The 25579-nt window shown below is 45.9% G+C and overlaps 1 protein-coding gene across 1 annotated transcript; it reads right to left on the bottom strand.

Moving 5' to 3' along the window:
• Positions 1-268: 268 nt before the first annotated feature.
• lrtm2.S (leucine-rich repeats and transmembrane domains 2 S homeolog) lies at positions 269-23444 on the bottom strand. Its single transcript, XM_018254829.2, has 4 exons — positions 23048-23444; positions 9915-10026; positions 2535-3125; positions 269-2318 (listed from the first exon to the last, which is right to left on the bottom strand). The coding sequence occupies exons 2-4, from the start codon at positions 9961-9963 to the stop codon at positions 1888-1890; spliced, it is 1071 nt and encodes a 356-aa protein (XP_018110318.1). The 5' UTR covers positions 9964-10026; positions 23048-23444; the 3' UTR covers positions 269-1887.
• Between the last annotated feature and the right edge of the window lie 2135 nt (positions 23445-25579).

Here is a 25579-nt window from a genome sequence, read left to right on the forward strand (position 1 = left end):
TTCCTATCACTATTGTAAGCACTTCGTTATTTTGTTTGGCCAGTGTCAGACTGGGGTGGCCATGCCCATCAGGAGCTCCTACCTATACCCAGTGTCGGACTGGCCCACCGGGACCCCAGGAAAACTCCCAGGGGGCCCTTGTGCTGCTAAACTTATGGCCTATTTCATGGCCATTCCCCATTTCTATGAGAACAAAGAGGCTAAATAGATGGAATAATAGATTATAGGATGTAAAGAAAAGAGACTAGGAGAATAGAGGTTGGGTGAGTAGAAGAAGAATAATAATACTGAGAGTGGCCCCTGGTCTGTGGTTCTTTGATGGGCCCCTGGTCTAAGGTTTTTGGGTGGGCCCCTAGTGTCCCAGTCTGAAACTGCCTATACCCTCATAATTAACTCCCCCCTAACCCCACCGTGTACCTCTTGAAAATATATGGCAGCCACATACTGATCCCCCCACCCCATAGATCCTGGGCAAGCAGTAGGCAGTGGTCAGAAGGGCCCATTAGGTTTCCCCCCAGTGTCCCACCTTCCCAGTTTGACCCTGTGTTCAGTTGCTTCTGCCCCTTGTTCCTTTTCGATTGTGGGACAAGTATATACTTTAAATAATCATTTGCAAAGCTCCACCAATCAGGAGGTTGTACCATTTGCTTCCCTAAAGTCATGTTCAGACTGGGAAGTCGGACCCAGTGGGTCTGACACCGTAGGGACCTCCTCCCTCAGCCGTTGCGCCTACCCTTTAACTTTTGTCCTTTGCAGTTGCGATCGGGGGGACGCCCACAGTTTTCCGCGGGGACTGGATCTGAGTTGTCGGGGACCACTGGGCTTCTTACCGGTTTCCCACTGACCCAGTCCGACCCTGTCTAAAGTCTGCTGTGCTTTTTATTACATTTTATTATTACGTGATGAATGGGGGTTCAGTTGAATGGCATTTGAGGATCTGCTTCAGCTTTACTGAACCCCAGTATCATCCTTCCATTAGTATTCTGCCCCTATGTGATAAAGATACAATAGACTCCATCTTGTTCACATAATGATGGAAACACCAGTGATACGAGGCTTGAGCAAAGCTTTTACCTGCGTTTTGCTTGTCTGCCCCCCACATCCCTGTGTTTGGAGCAGCACTGCAGCTTTGGAATCCCCCCCACTGTTAATGGTTTGTTCTCCATTGTACCCCCCAATTCCAAAGTGTCTGTATAAGTTACAGTAAAGGTTAAACTAGGAATATGCATTGAAACATTTATAGATAGACTAAGGGTATTTGAGAAGTATTGGCCGGGTGATTGTAATCACATTATTGCCTCGTTTGCAGGAGAGTTTGTATCCATTGAGATTGGTTTAATCCAGTCCTGTATCAGTTCTTCTAAAGAATGGTATTCCAGTCATCTCGGGTCCAAATGGTCTAGTCCATTGCTCCAAGCCAAGGACATGGTTATAGTACTGTGCCAAAATACTCACTGTATCCTTAATTTGTATATTGTATACAGATTCCTCCTCCAAAAGGATGTAATGTAAAGCATATCCTTGGCCAGGAAATACTATAAAATGACTTGTATCGGTTTCTGATGGTTAAAGTAGAAAAATAAAAGCGAGCGGACGCTGGCCTTTCCTGGTCTTTGTGCTATGATCTGCAACGGATTGTCACACTCACCAAGACTCCCCCTCAATAGTCCATCAGTCCTAAGAGAGAGAAAAAAAAAAAAGAGGACAAGAAGGTGTCGCTGGGTTAAGTGCTTTTGCTTCATCAGAGCACCGTGGTTGGTTGTTAAGCAGGGCTTGAAATTGTAATGCCTTTAGCTGCATAGCGGGAAGCGATTGGCTCACGTCGCCCGCAGCAGAAAGGTATCAGAGTGCTAGATGTTCTAGAGTGGTGGGATCATGTAGAGGACCTCATGCCACCGAGGAGATCTGTCTCTGTTCCTCTTGCTCTCCCTCTGCATCTCCCATCAGCGGCTGTCTCTTCTTCAGCTCCCGCTGGTATTTGGCCATTAAAGAGGCATAGATACAACCATAAGCGGCCGCCACAACCATCATAATACAGACCACGCCGCACACCACTCCGGCAATTATCACGGTGCCAATAGCTCGGCGAACGCTGGCCGGTCGGTATCGTTGTCGTTGAGGACAGTCAAGGCCCGGGTCTGGCTCTAATGGAGCAGGACTTGCCTTTGTACATGGAGGACCCGGTTTGTCTGACGGCCCAGGACTATTCTCGTCGTCCAGCTGTGAGCAATAGCTGAACATCTCCACCGGCACCATGCGGATGTCTCTCCCACGCAGATCCTTGGGAAGAGTGCATTGGAGCTCATCCATCTTGCCTCCTAACAGAGAGATAATGGCAAGCTTAAAACATGCAAGTTGAATAATGCTATTAAGCTATTAGGTGTTCTAATTAGTCATTATCATGTTAACTCCCTGGGACACCCCACGATGTTGAGCTATCAAGTGCTCCCTAAACATCTCCAATGCCCTCGTGCTTATGCCTATATTCTAATAAGCAGAATCACACTTTAACCATGCTCTGAAGTTCTACTGACCTCGGTAGGTGAACCACTCCATCCAGTGCTTGAAGTCTCGAAGGTTGCAGTCACATTCCCAGGGGTTGTCCCCAAGTTGTATGGTCTCAAGGTTGCTCAGAGGCTCAAATGTCACCCTGTCCAGGTTCTGCAGCCGGTTGGAGCGCAAAGTAAGCCAATGCAACGTAGGGAGGTCATCGAAGAGCCCCGAGGGCAACTGTGAGAGTCCATTGAGGGATAGATCTAACCTACGTAGAAGGGGCAGCCCCTGCAGAAGGTCACGGTCCAGGCTGCGGATGCTGTTGTTGCGGAGACGCAACTCTGTCAGGTTTCCCAGGTTACTCAAAAGTTGTGAGGGCAGCTGGTCCAGAAAGTTATTGGAGATGTCCAACCGGTGAAGTGAGCTGAGGTTAGAAAAGGCTTTTCCAGAGATTGAGCTTAGGCGGTTGTTGAGGAGCAGCAAGGTGCGTGTATCCTGGGGGATATTCGGTGGTACAGATGTGAGACCCCTTCCACTGCAGTCCACTTGCAGGCTACTGATGTTGCACTTACACAGAGAGGGGCAGGAAAGGAGGGAGGAGGCAGCACAGAGAGATAAGCAGCAAGCTACAACTGGGGGGCAGCAGGCAAGCAATGGACAGTAGAAGACATGGGACACAGTGGGAAAGAGAGGAGTTGGAAGAAGTAAGAGTATCCAATAGAAGGGAGAATGGAGGAAGGAAGTGGATGGGGACACGAGCAGGAAGGAACCACACATCAGGTGACATGGGTATCAGAGCAGCAAGGACCAGATATAGGATAAAGATCAGATGAACAGAGGGGGAAAAAGTAGAAGGATGGAAAAAACAAACAAAAAATTAATAAATGATTAATAGTAATTATGTTTCGAAATGCCTAAACCCATAAATCTCTTCCACACTTAAATATTATACTGTTTAGGGAAAACTAATATGGCAGCTCCTACCTATATGTATAAATGCAAATATACCCTCATACTGTACTGTCTAAGGCAGGGATCCCCAACCTTTTTCCAACCGTGAGCAACACAAGCATGAAAATTTTTCCTAGTTAGTGCCAAGTAAGGGTTGTGATTGACTATTGGTAGCCCCTATGTGGACTGGCAGCCTACAGGAGCCTCTGTTTGGTAGGACACCTGGTTTTTATGCAACCAAAACTTGCCTCCAAGCCTGGAATTCAAAAATAAGCACCTGCTCTGAGGACACTGAGAGCAACATCCAAGGGGTTGGAGAGCAACATGTTACTCACGAGCTACTGGTTGGGGATCACTGGTCTAAGGGAATCAATAAGGCACCTCCTCCTCCCATATGTATAAATACAAATATGCAGAGAAGGAATGTTCTGGGCACACAATAAGCTATACCCTCATACTGTACTGTCTAAGGGAATCAATATGGCACCTCCTCCTCCCATATGTATAAATACAAATATACAGAGAAGGAATGTTCTGGGCACACAATAAGCTATACCCTCATACTGTACTGTCTAAGGGAATCAATATGGCACCTCCTCCTCCCATATGTATAAATACAAATATACAGAGAAGGAATGTTCTGGGCAAACAATAAGTCATTGAATGCCCCACTGGGGCCCCTACACCGAGAGTCCAAGTTCCTTTAAATAATTGTCACTCAGCAAGTTAATTAATTATGAATTGGATGTGGAAGAGAGAAACTGATCCTTATTGTTCAGGGGAGATGTGCAAATAGCAGCGGTACAAAAGTAACGCTCAGCCTGTGGCCCTCCATCTGCTTCTAAACATCTCCCAGCCAACGCCAGATTATAATGAACAACTAAAGCACGAAAAAAGTGGAAGAATCTTGCTTTTGTCTATGGGAGTTCACAGTTGAGTGTCAGCTCTTAAGGCTAGGATTCCCTGTGTGGGGAAATATGATGGTGATACCCAGACTGCCCGTGCAGAAGTGCTTTTTTATGAATGGCAACTGTACCCAAGGCTGGTGCCCTTACTTGGCAAGTTAGTGGTAACAGTAACAGCAGGGACAGAACTAGTCACAGACAGAGGGGTGTAATTTCAGCCCTGAGAGGCCACTGTTAGCCGATCGGTGGGTATGAAATGGGAGAGGGGAGCACTGCCGCTCCCTACAAATAATTCACGTGGGGAGAAATGGAGCAGGATGGATAGGGCAACAGGCCATGTTTGTGTGACCCTTCCCAGATCACTGCCTGGCACATCTCTTGCTTTTACTTTTAATGACTATTGAGTAAGGATGCACCGAATTCACTATTTTGGATTCGGCCGAACCCCCGAATCCTTCCCGAAAGATTCGGCCGAATACCGAACTGAATCCGAATCCTAATTTGCATATGCAAATTAGGGGTGGGAAGTGGAAACATTTTTTACTTCCTTGTTTTGTGACAAAAAGTCACACGATTTCCCTCCCCGCCCCTAATTTGCATATGCAAATTCGGATTCGGATTTGGTTCGGCTGGGAGAAGGATTCGGCGGAATCCTGCTGAAAAAGGCCTAATCCTGCCCAAATCCCGAACTGAATCCTGGATTCGGTGCATCCCTACTATTCAGACTCTGTGCTCCTCTCAAATCTTGCTGGACTACAACTATCAGCATACAATTTAATTCAAGGGTAAGGCATGCTGGGAGTTGTAGGTCCCACCATCACAGGGGTCAATATGTTAAAGAATGCCGGGCATCTCTGAATTAAATATTTTATCCCTTTTATATCAGAGCAGGAGGGAGAGGGAGGGAGCACCCGAGGGTGACGGGAAGGAGTGCAGGAGGGAGCACCCGAGGGTGACGGGAAGGAGTGCAGTAGGGAGTAATTGAGATTGACGGGAAGGAGTGCAGGAGGGAGTAATTGAGGGTGATGGGAAGGAGTGCAGGAGGGAGTACCTGAGGGTGATGGGAAGGAGTGCAGGAGGGAGTACCTGAGGGTGATGGGCAGGAGTGCAGGAGGGAGTACCTGAGGGTGATGGGAAGGAGTGCAGGAGGGAGTAATTGAGGGTGATGGGAAGGAGTGCAGGAGGGAGTACCTGAGGGTGATGGGAAGGAGTGCAGGAGGGAGTAATTGAGGGTGATGGGAAGGAGTGCAGGAGGGAGTAATTGAGGGTGATGGGAAGGAGTGCAGGAGGGAGTAATTGAGGGTGATGGGAAGGAGTGCAGGAGGGAGTACCTGAGGGTGATGGGAAGGAGTGCAGGAGGGAGTAATTGAGGTTGACGGGAAGGAGTGCAGGAGGGAGTAATTGAGGGTGATGGGAAGGAGTGCAGGAGGGACTACCTGAGGGTGATGGGAAAGAGTGCAGGAGGGAGTAATTGAGGGAGTGCAGGCTGCATCTCCCCTTCCTCTCTGTGAGTATTTCTCTTCCACATCAAAGTGAGATGTATGAATGTTTCATTAGATAAATGATTCAATGTTTCCCTTTAATGCCTCACTTTCCCTGGCGGCATCTGATAAATGGATGTGACTTAAGGGAGACGGTTATATTAGGAATGATATTTCAAGTGAACCCTTTGTCTGCTGGAGAGACATGTGATACACTTGTGTACAGGGGGTAAGAAGCCTGTTACCTGCAGTTATTGGAATTCTCCTTAAAGTGACAGCGCAGCATAAAGGCCTCATTGTGCTTAAAGAAAATCTGCTCTATTTAAATGTATTTCTGCATATGGGTGGGAGTTACTGTACTGATTCTATACTGGGCACTTTTAGACACAGTTAGGAGATTCATTTTTTGAACCAAAGGGGAGGACACAGTAACATAATTATGACTGACAGGTCCTGGTGCAAGACATGTAACTGGGCCCCCCACCAGGCGCAATGTTCGTACCAGATTGGCACGTTGGAAAGTTGTAGGAAAGTTTACGAACTGGGTTGCTCTAAGGATCCATTCAGTGCATGCTGGGAGTTGTAGTCCAGCAACAAATGTGCATTAATTAGCCACTTTTGAACACTGGCTGCAGATGGGGTTAAAGGATAAGTAAACCTTTAAAATAAGCGAATGTAAAATTGACGAGAGTGTTATTCTAAGCACTTTTGTAATTTATATTCATTATTTATTTTCTTTTTATTCCAAGATATTAAGGGATACATGTGCTGTTAATATGAATGAATTTTGTTCCAACAGCGCCACCTGCTGGTCAGTTTCTGACCAGTCTGACCACCAAGTAGTCAAGGAAGTTGTCAAGAGAAAGAAAGAGGCTGCTCTGATGTTCTTCTGCTTAGGAAAGATTTGAGAAAGGTTTCTAATTGTTTTCCTAAGCAGAGGAACATCAGAGCAGCCTCTTTCTTTCTCCTGACAACTTCCTTGACTACTTGGTGTCAGACTGGTCAGAAACTGACCAGCAGTGGCGCTGTTGGAACAAAATTCATTCATATTAACAGCACATGTATCCTTAATATCTTGGAATAAATAGAAAATAAATAATGAATATAAATGACAAAAGGCTTAGAATAGCACTCTCATCAATTAAAAATTGACTTATTTTAAAAAAATGTACTTATTTTTACTTATCCTTTAAAAAGATAGGGGCAATATCACATGACCTGATACCACCAGAAATATCACAATTGGCTTCCTATGGCTTCAAGTGTAGACGCGGAGCAAATTCTTTCCCGGGTGAAAACTTATTATACTAATTAACTAAGGGCGAATACACTTTAAGTTTAACTTAATGTATAGAATGGCTGAATCTAAGCCTTTAAGTTTTCAATTAATCCTTGTACCATATATCATAGAGTGTCATACTCAAAAGGCTTCGAGCATCGCCTCTGTAGTTAACTATTTAGTATAGTGTGATAGACTACTGACGTTTCTAAGGCACTTTCTTTTACTGTATTATAAGGTGAGATAGATGTACCCAGTACATTGAATATTAATGCTTCTTCTGATTATAGAGTTCATATTAGCATAGATTCACACTGATGGGGTCGGTTGCACTCTGTGACATATTACAGCATCAAGCATGCAAGTTTCTGCTAGAGCGCGTCTAATTAGCTAGTTAGCGATATCATTCTTGATTGTGTGTATCTCACTCATTTGTTATTTATATGTATGTTCTTGTCATGGCACTCACTGGTATCTCATCCATTACCCAGTCGTACTTACTATAAGCATCAAGTGATCAATGAGATTAGCTGAAGTCATTTTGAGCCTAGCAATCCAGATGCTGATTGGATCGCATTCACACTTTGTAGTGAAGCTTCGATCACATGACATAAAAAGCAAAATAACTCAGAAGCCACAAATAATAGAAAATCAGAATATTCCTCTCTACGTAAGGCAAACAACCCCCTTTAAGCAGTAATGTGCCCCTAGTGGCCACAAATGATGTTGCCCGAGATCCCCGGGGCATTGACTCAGTATCCAGGTGAGTGACTCAGTCCCATGCCCCTCGCGTTCACAGGTTTCTGTCACATTCCGGCCGATTAGCGGGATCCTAATTTCCCAGCAGGGTGTGAAATCTTTTTTTAGCTGCTTGTGCAAATCCCAGGATATATTTAACTCTTGTGCTGCTGGAGCACCGCTGGGGTGGGAGGAGCTCCCCTCGCTCACTTGTTTGGGAGCAATAGTACATAATGTGAAATTGTTCAGAATTGAGCAAATTGCTTGAGCGCCTGGGCTCCGGCACCTCCGTGTCTTTGGGGACTGAGAACCATTTCTAAATGGCTAATGTAATTAAGAAAATGTGCATTCTAGATGTCTGCAGGGCATAGGGTGCATGTGATCTCATTAATGCGCCGAGGTTAATTTGATTTTTTGCCCTCCCTAGTGAAGTTCTGAATTTTAGCCAATAACATTGTGCGGCCATTTCTCTCCGTGAAAAATATCCATATGCCTTTTAGGGATGCACTGAATCCACAATTTTGGATTCGGCCGACCCTCCAAATCTTTCATGAAAGATTCGGCTGAATACCAAACTGAATCCGAATCATTAATTTGCATATTGGATTCAGTTCTGCCTGGCAGAAGTATTCGGCCAAATCCAAATCCTGCTGAAAAAGCCCGAATCCTGGATTTGGTGCATCCCTAATGCCTTTACTTTTCCTGTTGCACTCTGTATTTTGGGAATGTGCCCAGCACCAGATTTGCTGTGTGATCCTAGCACGGCCCCCACTAACTCACGCAGGTGCAAGAGTACTGGGGAGCAGCGTGTCCCCATAGAGCGGCTGGGCGACATGCTGCCCCAAAAAATGTACTGCTCCAGGCCTATGTGGCCTCGCCCCAAATCCAGGCCTGAATGTGCCATCTGCCGTCCCCACACCACTCACAGGATCCCTAGACTGGGTGCTAGTTATGGGCCCTAACCTGCTGCCTGCCAACCCACACCCCCCCAACCCTGCTCCGTTCTATTTAACTCTTAACCCATGATGTCACAAATAGGGTGGGTTGCCATGGAAACTTGGTGACCGTGCCACCAAAAGTGAGGGGTCCTGCTCTAAGTTTGATTCCTCCAAACTTGCAGCTAAGGAACCTGCCCAATCCATGGATTCCCCAAAGTTTCAGGGCCCACCACAGCTGGGAATCAGGGGCCACCATCAGTGGAGTAGACAACTGTTCAATTCTGAACCTGGACAACCCAGTTGTTTTCAAAAAGCTTCCTGTCCAGTTTTTAGGGTTGTAAAATCAGACAAAATAACACCCAGCAGCAGATATGTGATGCCATAGCCCCACCCCAATGTCACCAGCCCACCCCTGAGCATCTAGACCCACCCCCTGGCATCATGGTTCCACCCCCAAGGTACCTACCTGTTCTCCAACCCTAGATCCATGGGTACATAACTAAATAACTGAAGGCAGTTATGTGACGCATCCTATAAACTATTAGTGACCAGCCGCACCCACATACCCATCATTTTATTGCCCATGGTATAATGGAATGGAGCCTATATAATAGGAAAACCCTGTATAACACATAGGGGTTATTTATCTAAATTAGATTTTTTTAAGTAAAAAAAAAGTCTGACCAAACTAGAATCCACTATTTGACCTTATTATCAACAAAATCCAATTTATTTTTGGATATTATGCCCAAAACGCTCAAATTTTTGTTTTGGATTTTGAGCCAAAACCCAGAGCAGAACATGATATATTCAAATTTGAAATGGGAACTTTGCTGTTGTTGAACTACAACCCCCAGCCTAAAGCAGACTGGAGACTCCCAGGTTTTGTATATCACCTGGCATGATTTTACCCTTATAGGTTTGAGTGCAGAAACATGGTTATAATAGTTTTGTTATCTTTAATTTGGCAGCTGGCCCTAGAGATCTGGGGAATGTGTTTGGACTACAGGTCCCAGCATGCATTAGCCCATGCCTGAGAATGCTGGGAGTTGTAGTGTAGTTGTGGACACTTTATTTTATTTTAAATTGGACTAAGCAGAATAAAGCATGTAAGAATTAAAATACTTACAGGATCCCTGTGCCCATCTGCTGGGGTAACATCTCCGTGCCACACGCATTGTGCCCTCAGTCAATGGGAGCGTGGGAAGTGCTGACTGTGAGTAATGGAACTCCGATGGGATCTGTAACAAAGAATTACACACATTGTCAGCCTGGCTCCTCCTCCCTGTCTCAGGTGTATCTACCTGTCTGTTATCCCTGACTCCTCCCACCTACTGCTCTGCTGTTGGCTCAGAACTGATCATTGTCATAAACAGAGAACTAAAAAGCCTTAACGTTACAGTTAATTCATTCATCGTAGCAACTGTAGTCGTTATGGTTCTGACTCTTGAAACAGTGCAGCAGAGGTCAGGCCTTTTCTACATTGTATCAGGAGTCAGAAACAGCAGTGCAGAGACTAGGCTGATGTCTATGCTGCTTATAGCATTTACGTTTAAGGTATAAAGGAATTTTTTTTGAGCAGTTTCCCTTTAAATGTATTGCATTTGTTTAGAATGGAATTTTTACATTGGCACAAGGCTTGCCCACCGAGGGTTAATAATCATGTCCTCAGAATTCTCCTGTATGAGGAGGGAGGCAGCACATACCCAGGAGCAGTGAGAGCTGGAATAGATACTCTGGGAAACAAATGAAGTCAATTCAGATAAGATGCCATTCTAATGCCCCATAGCCAGAATGTGCTGAATATTATATTAGTGCTGAGCTGTCTTTGGGGCAAAGGGGGGGTGAGCGTGGACCCTCTGAGCAACAGTTGAAGGGAGGGAGAGTAGCAGTCAGCAAAGGACAAGCAAGACAAGACATGAGTAGGACATGATGGAGACAGTGGGAGAACACAGAGGGGCCAGATGGAGACAGTGGGGTAAGAAGGAGAAAATGGGGTAATATAGAGGCAGTGGGGTAAGATGGAGACATTAGGGTAAGGTGTAGACAGTAAAGAAAGATGGAGACAGTAGGACAAGATGGAGACCGTAGGAGAAGATGGAGACATTAGGGTAAGGTGGGGACAGTAAGAAAAGATGGAGACAGTAGGACAAGATGGAGACAGTAGGGTAAGGTGGGGTAAGTAAAGAAAGATGGAGACAGTAGGGAATAATGGAGACAGTGGTGCAGAGGGACCAGATGGTGACATTAAGACAATATGGAGACTTAGGAGAAGATGGAAACAGTAGGAGAATATGGGGTTAGTAGGACAGGATTGAGGCAGCAGGACAATATAGAAACAGGGAGGCAAAAACATTCTATATCAGTTGGTATTTAAGCCTGCAGACATTTAGCTGTTGAGTAGAAGAGCATTCACTAAATAATGTAATTCTAATTCTGTAATGTAATTGTAGTAAATAAAGGGAGCCTGCCCTGCATGATATCACACAGATCTCCCTGTGTATAAAGCACTGCAGGGTGTGAGGGGCCCTGACAGATACAGACTCTCTGCTGCTGTGGGATCGGACGTCTCAGGGGCCCCAGAAGGTTGGGGTGATTCGCTGGCTGACTTGGCACTAGCTGGGCCTGTGCTCTTTGTTATGATCCTGGATTAATAGGTCTTTGCTAGTTCTGTTCTGTCAGAGAAGGTTCTGTGTGACAAGTCCTATCTCTTACAGGAGAGCGGTGCCTTAAAGGGAAAGTACACCTTATTTATGTATATTTATTGGAAATTACTACAATGCTGCAGATTCCAGACTCATTTCCCAGTGGAGAGAGTTATTTCTAATACACACAGTAAAGGGCGCCCTGCTGGCTACGCTGCACACAAGTTCTTTGCATAGTAGCGACTATACTGGCCACCAGTTCTCAGATTTTTATTTATTTTTTGGGGAGTTTGAGTGATTTTTTTTGCAGCCCTTGCAGCAATGTTGCAGATGTCTCCTGTTTTATCTTTAGTTCCAACTGACATGAGCCTCGGGCGCCTCTCTTTGTGCCGAGGAACAACAAATCAGCATCTCACCTGCATCTTTGACTTACAAGAAAGAATTCTTTATTATGTTACAAATGACACCATAATAACTATAATCCTCAATTCTATTATCCTTATCATTTACAGTAGGGGATTCATTATCCCTTATAATACATGAGTGATACTCAGAGTTCCCTGTATAACTCAGCCTGCAGCCTTGTGCCTTTATATGGTCACAGAACAACCCCTCAGTGACTTCTAATATCCTTATCATTTACAGTAGGGGGTACATTATCCCTTATAATACATGAGTGATACTCAGAGTTCCCTGTATAACTCAGCCTGCAGCCTTGTGCCTTTATATGGTCACAGAACAACCCCTCAGTGACTTCTAATATCCTTATCATTTACAGTAGGGGGTACATTATCCCTTATAATACATGAGTGATACTCAGAGTTCCCTGTATAACTCAGCCTGCAGCCTTGTGTCTTTATATGGTCACAGAACAACCCCTCAGTGACTTCTAATATCCTTATCATTTACAGTAGGGGTACATTATCCCTTATAATACATGAGTGATACTCAGAGTTCCCTGTATAACTCAGCCTGCAGTCTTGTGCCTTTATATGGTCACAGAACAACCCCTCAGTGACTTCTAATATCCTTATCATTTACAGTAGGGGGTACATTATCCCTTATAATACATGAGTGATACTCAGAGTTCCCTGTATAACTCAGCCTGCAGCCTTGTGCCTTTATATGGTCACAGAACAACCCCTCAGTGACTTCTAATATCCTTATCATTTACAGTAGGGGGTACATTATCCCTTATAATACATGAGTGATACTCAGAGTTCCCTGTATAACTCAGCCTGCAGCCTTGTGCCTTTATATGGTCACAGAACAACCCCTCAGTGACTTCTAATATCCTTATCATTTACAGTAGGGGGTACATTATCCCTTATAATACATGAGTGATACTCAGAGTTCCCTGTATAACTCAGCCTGCAGCCTTGTGCCTTTATATGGTCACAGAACAACCCCTCAGTGACTTCTAATATCCTTATCATTTACAGTAGGGGGTACATTATCCCTTATAATACATGAGTGATACTCAGAGTTCCCTGTATAACTCAGCCTGCAGCCTTGTGTCTTTATATGGTCACAGAACAACCCCTCAGTGACTTCTAATATCCTTATCATTTACAGCAGGGGGTACATACTCCTTTATAACCCATGTAGGATGGTTACAAATCTACACATGATAATAAAGCTGTTTAACATTTATACAATATATTTTCAACTGAAAGGGGGGACCCTGGCCATATTGCCCTTTGTTCCATACCCTAAAAGCAGCCATGGTAAATATGAAAAAGTCATCACCTTCCCCACCTCACTGATTGCTGGAAATAAAACAATTTCTTCATTCTGAATTCTCTCCCTGCACCTAATTTGTTTGCGTCCTCTGCCAGAGAATCTATCATTTATCATTCACACTCATTTCTCCCCATCTGATTCGTCCATTTCTCACCTGTCACACAGCGGCTGCTGCTGCACAAAGATGGGGAGCGGCTGATCTGCGGTCACTGCGGAGCCCACAGGGGTTGAGGGTACTGGGAGTTAAAGGACATTTTCTCCCTGACTCTCATACGCTGGGGGTCTTGCTCCTAATCACACAGCAGCATCTCATGAAGGCAAAGCTGACCTACATTATACAGCAACCTACGGGCACAGCTCAATGTAACTAATTAGCAGTATCTACTCACACGCTTGGCACACCACATGCACCGGCTAGTGTGGGCAGATGGTTTTCTATTGGCTTTTGATGTCTTTCTAACCCCTTCCTGGGAAACTAAATAAATGTTCACTCAAAATCTTGCCCCAACTGACCTTCAAGTTGGGCTTTCATGATTTTTTAGTAGAGCAAATCTCGCCCAACTGAACTGAACTGAAGGCATGGCAAGATAAATGTCAGGACATTCCACACACAATCCGAAAATTGTACAAATCAAGGATTCGTACGATCTGTGTGTCTATGTCCAGCTTTACTCCCCATTTTCACAAATGGTATGGCCCCCGAGGCAACAAACCTCTATTGTGTTAGCATTGGATTTAGCAGTTGTAGAGCGTTGACTCAACAAGAACAGGGTGCTTGGAGTCTGCTTTTAAATCTTGGAGCAGGATAGTAGAAGTGACTACAGTGGTCCTTGGAAAGAGCAGGCTGGGTGATGTTCAGGGTGCAGGGGAGCATGGAAGGTCTTTCCTCAAAGCTTTGTGTAGGACCAAGAATAAAGCTGTTTGGAATCTCCGTAGAAGTAAGTTAACAAGACTCTACCAGTGAGGATTTCAAAGCTGGTTCCAACATGGAGATGCCATGCAGTGGTCAATAAGTGCCTGAGACTGAGCAGTTGGCCTTGGGTCCTTGGAAAGAGCAGGCTGGGTGATGTTCGGGGTGCAGGGGAGCATAGAAGGTCTTTCCTCAAAGCTTTGTGTAGGACCAAGAATAAAGCTGTTTGGAATCTCTGTAGAAGTAAGTGGGCAAGACTGAACCAGTGAGGATCTCCATGCAGTGGTCAAAAGTGCCTGGGAGAGAACAGTTTGCCTTGGGTCCTTCTTGCAACTGTCAGTAGAAGTAAAGAATTAGGGGGTACCAGAGCCAGAATCTGCATAGTCTGGCCTGTCCTCTACAGCTTTGCCAGTAAGATCCCTTGTAGATCTTTTCTGCGCGGTACAGGCATGGGTGGGTGCTGCATTGCCTGTAAGTGTCTCTCTGTGAGTCCACGAGGATAAAGTGGGTATACCGACCACCCGCTGCCAGTGCACGTTTTAATTTCCTGCCGGAACATAATCTCCAGGCAAAATACGGCTCAAGTCTTAATCTGACCTTCTTGTTTCCCACGAGGGAGGGCTGAGCCCACAGTCACCCTGCAGTCTCTCAGATAAAAGGTGCGACCATAACCCATTCACTGCCAAGGTGATTTCAGTGTGGGCTGCAGGAGATGTGCCTAGAAATCCCTGTGTCATTTATGCCCATTGCACTCCAAAGAGGGCACACAATTTACTTACACACATTAAAAGGAGACGTCTCTGTCCTTGGCTAGATGGCAATAAATAGGTAATATTTTCCCTTTAAAAAAACAGAGTTAGCACGGCTGCACTGATTTATGAGCCGCTATACACTGCACAGGTTTTTACTGATTCACCTTAGTAAGCGCCTTATTAGCGTGACTCTTGTGACTTTATTCCATTGATCGATGGCCCAGAGATGAGGGGAATGTTTATTCCAAGCACTACCGTTACAGTTGTTTCGAGACAAAGTGAGTTCTACAACCGTTTAATTGGCTCCCCGCTGAGCCGTTAGGACCCCGGGAAAATTTGATATAAGCAGAGATAAAATAAAAATCGATTTTAGGGAAAGTGCACAGAACCAGGCGTTAACAGCCAATGCCCCCCAGCAGGGTTCTCAAGTCTTAGGAACAACAGAGCTTATTTAAAGTGCAGACACAGCAAAATATTGTGTTTCTACCCACAATGCATCCTTTTCTTTCCCAGAAATCCAAATAAATCAGTAGTTTAGAGGGAAGCTCTCTGTGTTAGCAAACCCCTACCTTCCCCCCAGCTGTAGCTGTTAGGCTTTCAGATAAGGAGCAGCTCATTAAAATGCCCAAAAGCAGGATTTCCAGGATTTCCAGGATTTCCAGGATTTCCCGCATTCACATAACAGACAGGGAGTCCTTCCTTGTGGCCTTGTGCATGGGCCAATAAGTTGCTCTACTTTGTCAGGAGTACCCCACATCCCTAACCCTTCATTTCCCACCTTCCTTCATGTTTCCCCACGTTCCTAACCTTCCCTTTTTCACCATCCTTCCTGTTTCCACTTATCCCTAACCTCCTCCTTTCCCACCATCTTTCCTGTTTCCCCTCATCACTAACCTCCTCCTTTCCCGACTTCCTTCCTGTTTCCCCACATCCCTATCCTCCTCCTTTCTCACCTTCCTTCTCATTTCCCCACATCCCTATCCTCCTCCTTTCTCACCTTCCTTCTCATTTCCCCACATCCCTATCCTCCTCCTTTCTCACCTTCCTTCTCATTTCCCCACATCCCTATCCCCCTCCTTTCTCACCTTCCTTCTCATTTCCCCACATCCCTATCCTCCTCCTTTCTCACCTTCCTTCTCATTTCCCCACATCCCTATCCTCCTCCTTTCTCACCTTCCTTCTCATTTCCCCACATCCCTATCCTCCTACTTTCTCACCTTCCTTCCTGTTTCCCCACATCCCTAATCGCCTTCTGTTCCACCTTCCCATTTCCCCACATTCCTACCCTCCTCCTTCCTCACCTTCCTTCCTGTTTTCCCACTTATCAGCTTCAAATAAACTCTGGAGACAGGCCCGGATTTGTGGCAAGGCCACATAGGCCCGGGCCTAGGGCGGCAAAAAATAGGGGCATCAACGTTTTTGGCCGGCGCGCTAGGAAGGCGGGCGCTAGGACCGCGCGGCCTAGGGGCGGCCGGAGAAGAAATCCGGCGCTGTCTGGAGAACCACTGCAATTCAATGTGTCTTTATTTTTCACACAACATGTTTCAGATATAGATATCAGGTGCTTGATGAAGGATATCTATATCCGAAACATGTATGAAAAATAAAGACACATTGAATTGCAATGGTTCTCCAGAGTTTATTTGAAGCTGATTTGGAAGATTTGTGGCTTGACGGGGCTGCTACTCTGTCTGAGACACCCTATATACAGTGAGTGAGGGATCACCAAAATATTTGAAAAGATCTGTTTTCCCACTTATCCCTACCTTCCTCCTTTATCACCTTCCTCCTTTATCACCTTCCTTCCTGTTTCCCCACATCCCTACCTTCCTTCTGTTCCACCTTCCTTCCCATTTCCCCACATCCCTATTCTCCTCCTTTCTCACCTTCCTTCCCATTTCCCCACATCCCTATCCTCCTCCATTCTCACCTTCCTTCCCATTTCCCCACATCCCTATCCTCCTCCTTTCTCACCTTCCTTCCCATTTCCCCACATCCCTATCCTCCTCCTTTCTCACCTTCCTTCCCATTTCCCCACATCCCTATCCTCCTCCTTTCTCACCTTCCTTCCCATTTCCCCACATCCCTATCCTCCTCCTTTCTCACCTTCCTTCCCATTTCCCCACATCCCTATCCTCCTCCTTTCTCACCTTCCTTCCTGTTTTCCCACATCCCTATCCCCCTCCTTTCTCACCTTCCTTCCCATTTCCCCACATCCCTATCCTCCTCCTTTCTCACCTTCCTTCCCATTTCCCCACATCCCTATCCTCCTCCTTTCTCACCTTCCTTCCTGTTTTCCCACATCCCTATCCCCCTCCTTTCTCACCTTCCTTCCCATTTCCCCACATCCCTATCCTCCTCCTTTCTCACCTTCCTTCCCATTTCCCCACATCCCTATCCTCCTCCTTTCTCACCTTCCTTCCCATTTCCCCACATCCCTATCCTCCTCCTTTCTCACCTTCCTTCCCATTTCCCCACATCCCTATCCTCCTCCTTTCTCACCTTCCTTCCCATTTCCCCACATCCCTATCCTCCTCCTTTCTCACCTTCCTTCCTGTTTCCCCACATCCCTATCCTCCTCCTTTCTCACCTTCCTTCCTGTTTTCCCACATCCCTATCCCCCTCCTTTCTCACCTTCCTTCCCATTTCCCCACATCCCTATCCTCCTCCTTTCTCACCTTCCTTCCCATTTCCCCACATCCCTATCCTCCTCCTTTCTCACCTTCCTTCCCATTTCCCCACATCCCTATCCTCCTCCTTTCTCACCTTCCTTCCTGTTTTCCCACATCCCTATCCCCCTCCTTTCTCACCTTCCTTCCCATTTCCCCACATCCCTATCCTCCTCCTTTCTCGCCTTCCTTCCTGTTTTCCCACATCCCTATCCTCCTCCTTTCTCACCTCCCTTCCTGACTCTCCTCTTTTTCACATCCTTTTTCTATTCCTATTTCCCTTATTAATTTGCTTTCTGTTTCCTTCCCTTTGCTTTTTTGCCGGGGGTGAATTTAGCCGTGAGCCAAGATGAGAACCTTTCCTACGGCGGCAGTTTCCCGGGGGCTGTGCTCAGGGCGTCCTTTCCTTTAACCCCCCACAAATTGTCTGTTCCTATAAAGGTTGTCTGTCTGTCTGTCTGTCTGTGTGGCCCCCTTACTGCTGTACTTTTCCAATCTGACAGTTAAGTGTATAAATTGGCCTCTATTTCAGTGGGCCGGGGGCTATGGCTGTTTTTTTAAAGGACAAACATTCTAAGGGGGTCCCACTAAAAAATTAAATGTTTAAAGCGGGGGGGCAGACTGGCTTATTGGGAGTTGCTGGGAGTTGTAGTTAAGTGATACGTCCAAAGCCACAATGTGAGCAGGAAGGTTGATAATGGATCATGGACACCCCTTTATTTCCTGCTCTAATTACAGGAGCCCCCCATCCTTTTTTTGTTTCTTTTGCAAAGACGAATTTCTTTTCACTTGTTTCCATCCCCAAGTTTTATATTTGATGTAATAATGGAACTTTAATGGACCTACTTCTCTCCTCCTTCCACCTTGTTCTGTTACCCGTCTCCCAAGTTTTTTCTCTTCCTAAGCAGCAATTGTGCAAATGAATTAATGGAAGGTGCTGGTTCCTTGACGAGGTTTCGGCTGAATTCTTCCTGATTACTATTGTGTTGCTCTGCAGCCGGCACAGGGGGGAAACAGATCAGAACTGGCTCTGCATTAAGGCCATTCATCAGGCTCTAGAGGCCAATAAAGCCTTTATATACCAGTGTATTATATAAGACTGGATTCAGGGCAAAGGGTTTTTGTCGGGGGTCCCCAGACTTAGAGGAGCCCCATGATCATCATGTTATAGACAGGTCTTTATGCTTTAAAGTGCCCTCGGATTATCTACCCTACTGTCCCTTTAAGACCAACCTTGGCACTGGATGGGTTAATCACAACACATTTAAAAACAGTGAAAGGCAGCGGAAGGAGGTTTTAACCTGTGCAGTGCCACAAGGGGTTAAAGCACAGAGCGTTAGGTTCCCACCTGCCTGTGGAATTACCCTGAGATTCCCTGTAACACACGTATAGTGAAGCAGGAAAATATGGCTGCCATTCAAAAATCCACCGGGGACTTTGAGATTTAAGAATGAATGTCTTCCTGCCACTGTCACATACACTAATATCAAGTACATGAGCTCACACTCACTTGCACACAGGTACCCCGAGTACAATAATGATCCACCCCAAGCTCTGTGTCTCACAGCCCCACCATTCTACCCTCCTGCGTCATATCTCCACAAATAATACAGAACTATGACTCTCAGCATTCTCAGCCAGCAGTGACCAACTGAAAGGGTGTATTACATTTATCCCACTGTTACTATAGGCACCATCTCTCCCTACTATACCTGCTATCCCACAGTCACACTCCCTTCCCAGAGACTATTATCCCACTGTTACTATAGACACCATCTCTCCCTACTATACCTGCTATCCCACAGTCACACTCCCTTCCCAGAGACTATTATCCACTGTTACTATAGGCACCATCTCTCCCTACTATACCTGCTATCCCACAGTCACACTCCCTTCCCAGAGACTATTATCCACTGTTACTATAGGCACCATCTCTCCCTACTATACCTGCTATCCCACAGTCACACTCCCTTCCCAGAGACTATTATCCACTGTTACTATAGGCACCATCTCTCCCTACTATACCTGCTATCCCACAGTCACACTCCCTTCCCAGAGACTATTATCCCACTGTTACTATAGACACCATCTCTCCCTACTATACCTGCTATCCCACAGTCACACTCCCTTCCCAGAGACTATTATCCACTGTTACTATAGGCACCATCTCTCCCTACTATACCTGCTATCCCACAGTCACACTCCCTTCCCAGAGACTATTATCCACTGTTACTATAGACACCATCTCTCCCTACTATACCTGCTATCCCACAGTCACACTCCCTTCCCAGAGACTATTATCCACTGTTACTATAGACACCATCTCTCCCTACTATACCTGCTATCCACAGTCACACTCCCTTCCCAGAGACTATTATCCACTGTTACTATAGACACCATCTCTCCCTACTATACCTGCTATCCCACAGTCACACTCCCTTCCCAGAGACTATTATCCACTGTTACTATAGACACCATCTCTCCCTACTATACCTGCTATCCCACAGTCCACACTCCCTTCCCAGAGACTATTATCCACTGTTACTATAGACACCATCTCTCTCTACTATACCTGCTATCCCACAGTCACACTCCCTTCCCAGAGACTATTATCCACTGTTACTATAGCACCATCTCTCCCTACTATACCTGCTATCCCACAGTCACACTCCTTCCCAGAGACTATTATCCACTGTTACTATAGGCACCATCTCTCCCTACTATACCTGCTATCCCACAGTCACACTCCCTTCCCAGAGACTATTATCCACTGTTACTATAGACACCATCTCTCCCTACTATACCTGCTATCCCACAGTCACACTCCCTTCCCAGAGACTATTATCCACTGTTACTATAGGCACCATCTCTCCCTACTATACCTGCTATCCCACAGTCACACTCCCTTCCCAGAGACTATTATCCACTGTTACTATAGACACCATCTCTCCCTACTATACCTGCTATCCCACAGTCACACTCCCTTCCCAGAGACTATTATCCACTGTTACTATAGACACCATCTCTCCCTACTATACCTGCTATCCCACAGTCACACTCCCTTCCCAGAGACTATTATCCACTGTTACTATAGACACCATCTCTCCCTACTATAACCTGCTATCCCACAGTCACACTCCCTTCCCAGAGACTATTATCCACTGTTACTATAGACACCATCTCTCCCTACTATACCTGCTATCCCACAGTCACACTCCCTTCCCAGAGACTATTATCCACTGTTACTATAGACACCATCTCTCTCTACTATACCTGCTATCCCACAGTCACACTCCCTTCCCAGAGACTATTATCCACTGTTACTATAGACACCATCTCTCCCTACTATACCTGCTATCCCACAGTCACACTCCCTTCCCAGAGACTATTATCCACTGTTACTATAGACACCATCTCTCCCTACTATACCTGCTATCCCACAGTCACACTCCCTTCCCAGAGACTATTATCCACTGTTACTATAGACACCATCTCTCCCTACTATACCTGCTATCCCACAGTCACACTCCCTTCCCAGAGACTATTATCCACTGTTACTAAAGACACCATCTTGCCCTACTATACCTGCTAACTTACCCTACTTTTGCTTTGGACTGGGCCCATAACAAGGTTACAGATATATAGAAACATTGGGGTGTCACCCTGCTATAGTTCCAGGGGTACCCAGGGCACAAATAAACACTCACCCCAAATCTCCCCCTAACAGAGCAAAGCCTGTGTTACCAGTGCAGACACTAAATTATAAATCTTACAGTAAAGTGAATAAACTTTCCCTCTGTGCCTTTGTGTGTTGGAGGTACAAGAAGAGAGTTGGCAGTTGAGTTACTTGGCCATTACTCCCATGATTAGTTACTCAGCACTTGCTCTGAGCTGGTTCTTGTATTTTACTCTTTCCTCTGAACCATTCCGGACACAAGTCATTGCAATATAAGCCTCTATGTACAGGGTGCCCTGCAATTAGTAAATGGCCACTAGTATGTAAGCTTCATGACTCCATGTGTAATCTTAAGGGTAGGGGCACACGGCGCGATTTCGCCGCGATTCTGCGCTAAGCGAGTTGTCGCTGCGTTTTTAAGCCGAAATAGCTTTGCTAACTTTGGCGCTGGCGTCAATGCAAATCGCGGCGAAATCGCTGCGCTAATTCACACGCGGCGATTCGTTCTATTGTCGTCCGAAGTTGCCTCGCTGGGCGTTTCCGGGCGACAGTAGAAAAAGAATCGCCGCGTGTGAATTAGCGCAGCGATTTCGCCGCGATTTGCATTGACGCCAGCGCCAAAGTTAGCAAAGCTATTTCGGCTTAAAAAACGCAGCGACAACTCGCCCAGCGCAGAATCGCGGCGAAATCGCGCCGTGTGCCCCTAGCCTTAGGGATGGTGCTCCAAATTGCATAAGCTTTCTAGATAAGAGATCCCCAGGGACGGCACAGCAAAACATTTTCATCAATTCATTTGGAATGTGAGTAGACAGGTGCCCTGACATTGTGCCTTTTTTGGGTCTTTGGAGCGATGACCAAGAAACTCATTCCCCCCTGGACTTTGTTTCAGTTATAGAGTGAAATAGTCCTGGGTTTTTTTGGGAAGGCTGTTATAGAACTACAACTCCCAGCAGGTGAGCTGTCAGACTAGGTTTGCTGGAAGTTGTAGTTGCACCGCGGCAGCAGGTGGCCTGTCCCCTGTTCTACACAAACTTCCAGTCTGAAAAGAAGTGAAAGGATATAAAATCCATGAAACACACACACTCCTGTCATTGTTTCACCTACACAGGACCCAGCGGTGCTCATTATTGGGGATCTCAGTCAATACCTCAGGGCTAATGGGGATGGGGGGGTTGTTTGTGCAACAGACTAGAGCTCTGCCGTGTACCTCCCCTTATTACATTCCTGCCACAAACTGGCCAGAGACGCACATTGATTCTGTGTAAGTCTCAAGGTTCTGTAGAAATAGCGCATCCGTTCAGATGTCGTTGTACTACAACTCCCTGCATACAGCTGCCAGGGGATTGTGGGAGTTGTAGTTCAGTGAGAGCTGGAGGCTGTTGTTTGATCCACCCTGATATAAAGTGCGACTGTTTGTATCTCCATTCTCTTCCCTATATACTCAACAGTCCAAGGACCCCCCTTGCTTTCTCTCCTCTCCCAGAATATCCTTATTTCTCTCCTGGCAGTTACACTGATTGTTTCATCAGCTGGATCCCTATTTCTCACAGTCTACTGCATAGATTGCAAGCTCCCTGGCCAACAATTTATTTTACTTTTTCGGCCCTGGGAAAGAGGGCTGGCATTTGTTTACACCCCCTCCTTTTTTGCTTTTTAAATGTTCTTCTGTCCTTTTTTATTTAATGCCCCCCACCCCTTGGCACAGCAAGGGTTAATCCCCCCCCCCAGCTGGGCAGTCGTGTGCAGCAGTGCTGATCATTAAGGCAGTAAAAAAGCACATGTTTTATCCCCAAAAAATCCCAGAGCAGTGACAATGGCAGGAAGATGAAATATCCCACCCACCATTGGGTCCCCCGTGGATTCTTACCGTTCTGTGGCTCGGGGGTCTCTCGTTTGGCCGTGGCACAATCACAGACGGACAGACGGCAGGACCAGTGAGTAGCAGACATGGAGCCCCCCGCCCTCAACAAATGCCTTCACCCTGACGATGACGGGGAGCATAAAGTCCGACGCTGCTGCTAATTCTTCTCCCAAGGGACGCGGGTGCAAATGAGATAAAAGAAAGGGTGGGAGTCAGGGAATAAAAGGGGGGTCTCGCCATCAGCAAATGACAAGAGACAAAGAGGGAGAGAAGGAGAACGAGCGCAGGAGCCCGAGACACATCCAAAGCCTCAGTAATGACTGACACTGTGAGCTCAGGGGGGACAGGCACAAACATCTTGTGCTCTCACAGTCACACACTAGTCTACTCACAGTCACTACTCACATACACTACTCACAGTCACACACTCAGGGCCGCCATTAGAAATCACGGGGCCCCATACAACAACATTTTTGGGGCCCCCTGGGCCCCGCCCACACTGACGACCAAGCTCCGCCCCATATCCCGCCCACATCGCAGTTAAAAGACCACACAGACATCAGCGCTAAAAAAGTAACCCCCCCCCCACACAAGTTGTAAAAAGCTATTGATGGTCAGGGCCCCCTTATAAAAAAATTGGGGCCCCAAAAAAAAAAAAATTAAATTTTTTTTTTTTTTTTTAAAAACATTGGTGGCAGGGGCCCCCTTATAAGTTAAAAAAAACTTGGGGCCCCAACAAATACAATGTAAAAAAACGAAAAAATAAACAAACATTGGTGGCAGGGGCCCCCTTATAAGTTAAAAACAAATTGGGGCCCCAAAAAAAAATTTGAAAAAAAATTAATTTTTTTTTGAAAAAAAAAAAAAACATTGGCGGCAGGGGCCCCCTTACAAGTTAAAAACAAATTGGGGCCCAAAAAAAAAATTTAAAAAAAAAATAATTTTTTTTTGAAAAAAAAAAAAAACTGGTGGCAGGGGCCCCCTTACAAGTTAAAAAAATTTGGGGCCACCAAAAAGAAAATTAATTTTTTTTAAAAAAAAAAAACAATGGTGGCAAGGGGCCCCTTACGAGTTAAAAAAAAAATTGGGGCCCCAAAAACAAAAGTTTTAAAAAAAAGATTGGTGGCAGGGGCCTATAGAATATTAAAATAATACATTGGTGGCCAGGGGATTAAAAAAAAAAAAAACACAAACTGGTGTTCAGTAGAATTGAACTCATGGCTTCAGTACTTCAACTTCGCCTCCTTTCGTGACTTCGGGTCTTTTCACCGCTTCAGGACTTCGGCTTCGGCTGTTTTCGTGACTTCGGGTCTTTGCGCTGCTTCAGGACTTCGGCTTCGGCTGTTTTCGTGACTTCGGGTCTTTTCGGCGCTTCGTGACTTCGGGACTTCGGCTTTTTCCGTGACTTCGGGTCTTTTCGGCGCATCGGCTTCGGCTTTTCGGCACTTCCGCATTCGGCACTGAAGAGGCAAGACGTACGGCTCGGGCGCTCGTAAGGGGGGCCCGGATCTTCAAAAAAATGCAGCGCTGCCGGGCCCCCCTTCATGCCCGGGCCCGGTACGCTTGTCCCCCCTGTCCCCCCCTGATGGCGGCCCTGCACACACTACTCACATACACTACTCACAGTCACACACTAGTCTACTCACAGTCACTACTCACATACACTACTCACAGTCATACTACTCACATACACTACTCACAGTCACACACTACTCACAGTCATACACTACTCACATGCACTACTCACAGTCACACACTAGTCTACTCACAGTCATACTACTCACAGTCTTACACTAATCACAGTCACACACTAGTCTACTCACAGTCATACTACTCACAGTCTTACACTAATCACAGTCACACACTAGTCTACTCACAGTCATACCTCTCACATACACTACTCACATACACTACTCACAGTCACACACTACTCACAGTCATACACTACTCACAGTCATACTACTCCCATACACTACTCACATACACTACTCACAGTCACACACTACTCACAGTCACACACTACTCACAGTCATACTACTCACATACACTACTCACATACACTACTGACAGTCACACACTACTCACAGTCACACACTACTCACAGTCATACACTACTCACAGTCATACTACTCACATACACTACTCACATACACTACTCACAGTCATACACTATTCACAGTTATACTACTAACATACACTACTCACATACACACACTACTCACAGTCATACACTACTCACAGTCACACACTACTCACAGTCACACACTACTCACAGTCTTATACTAGTCTACTCACAGTGACTACTCACAGTCTTACACTACTCACAGTCACACACTCGTCTACTCACAGTCACTACTCACAGTCTTACACTACTCACAGTCACACAATAGTCTACTCACAGTCATACACTACTCACAGTTTTACACTACTCACAGTCACACACTAGTCTACTCACAGTCATACACTACTCACAGTCTTACACTACTCACAGTCATACACTGCTCACAGTCTTACACTACTCACAGGAACACGCTAGTC

Source organism: Xenopus laevis, chromosome 3S (assembly GCF_017654675.1).
Source record: "Xenopus laevis strain J_2021 chromosome 3S, Xenopus_laevis_v10.1, whole genome shotgun sequence".
Lineage (NCBI taxonomy): Eukaryota > Metazoa > Chordata > Amphibia > Anura > Pipidae > Xenopus > Xenopus laevis.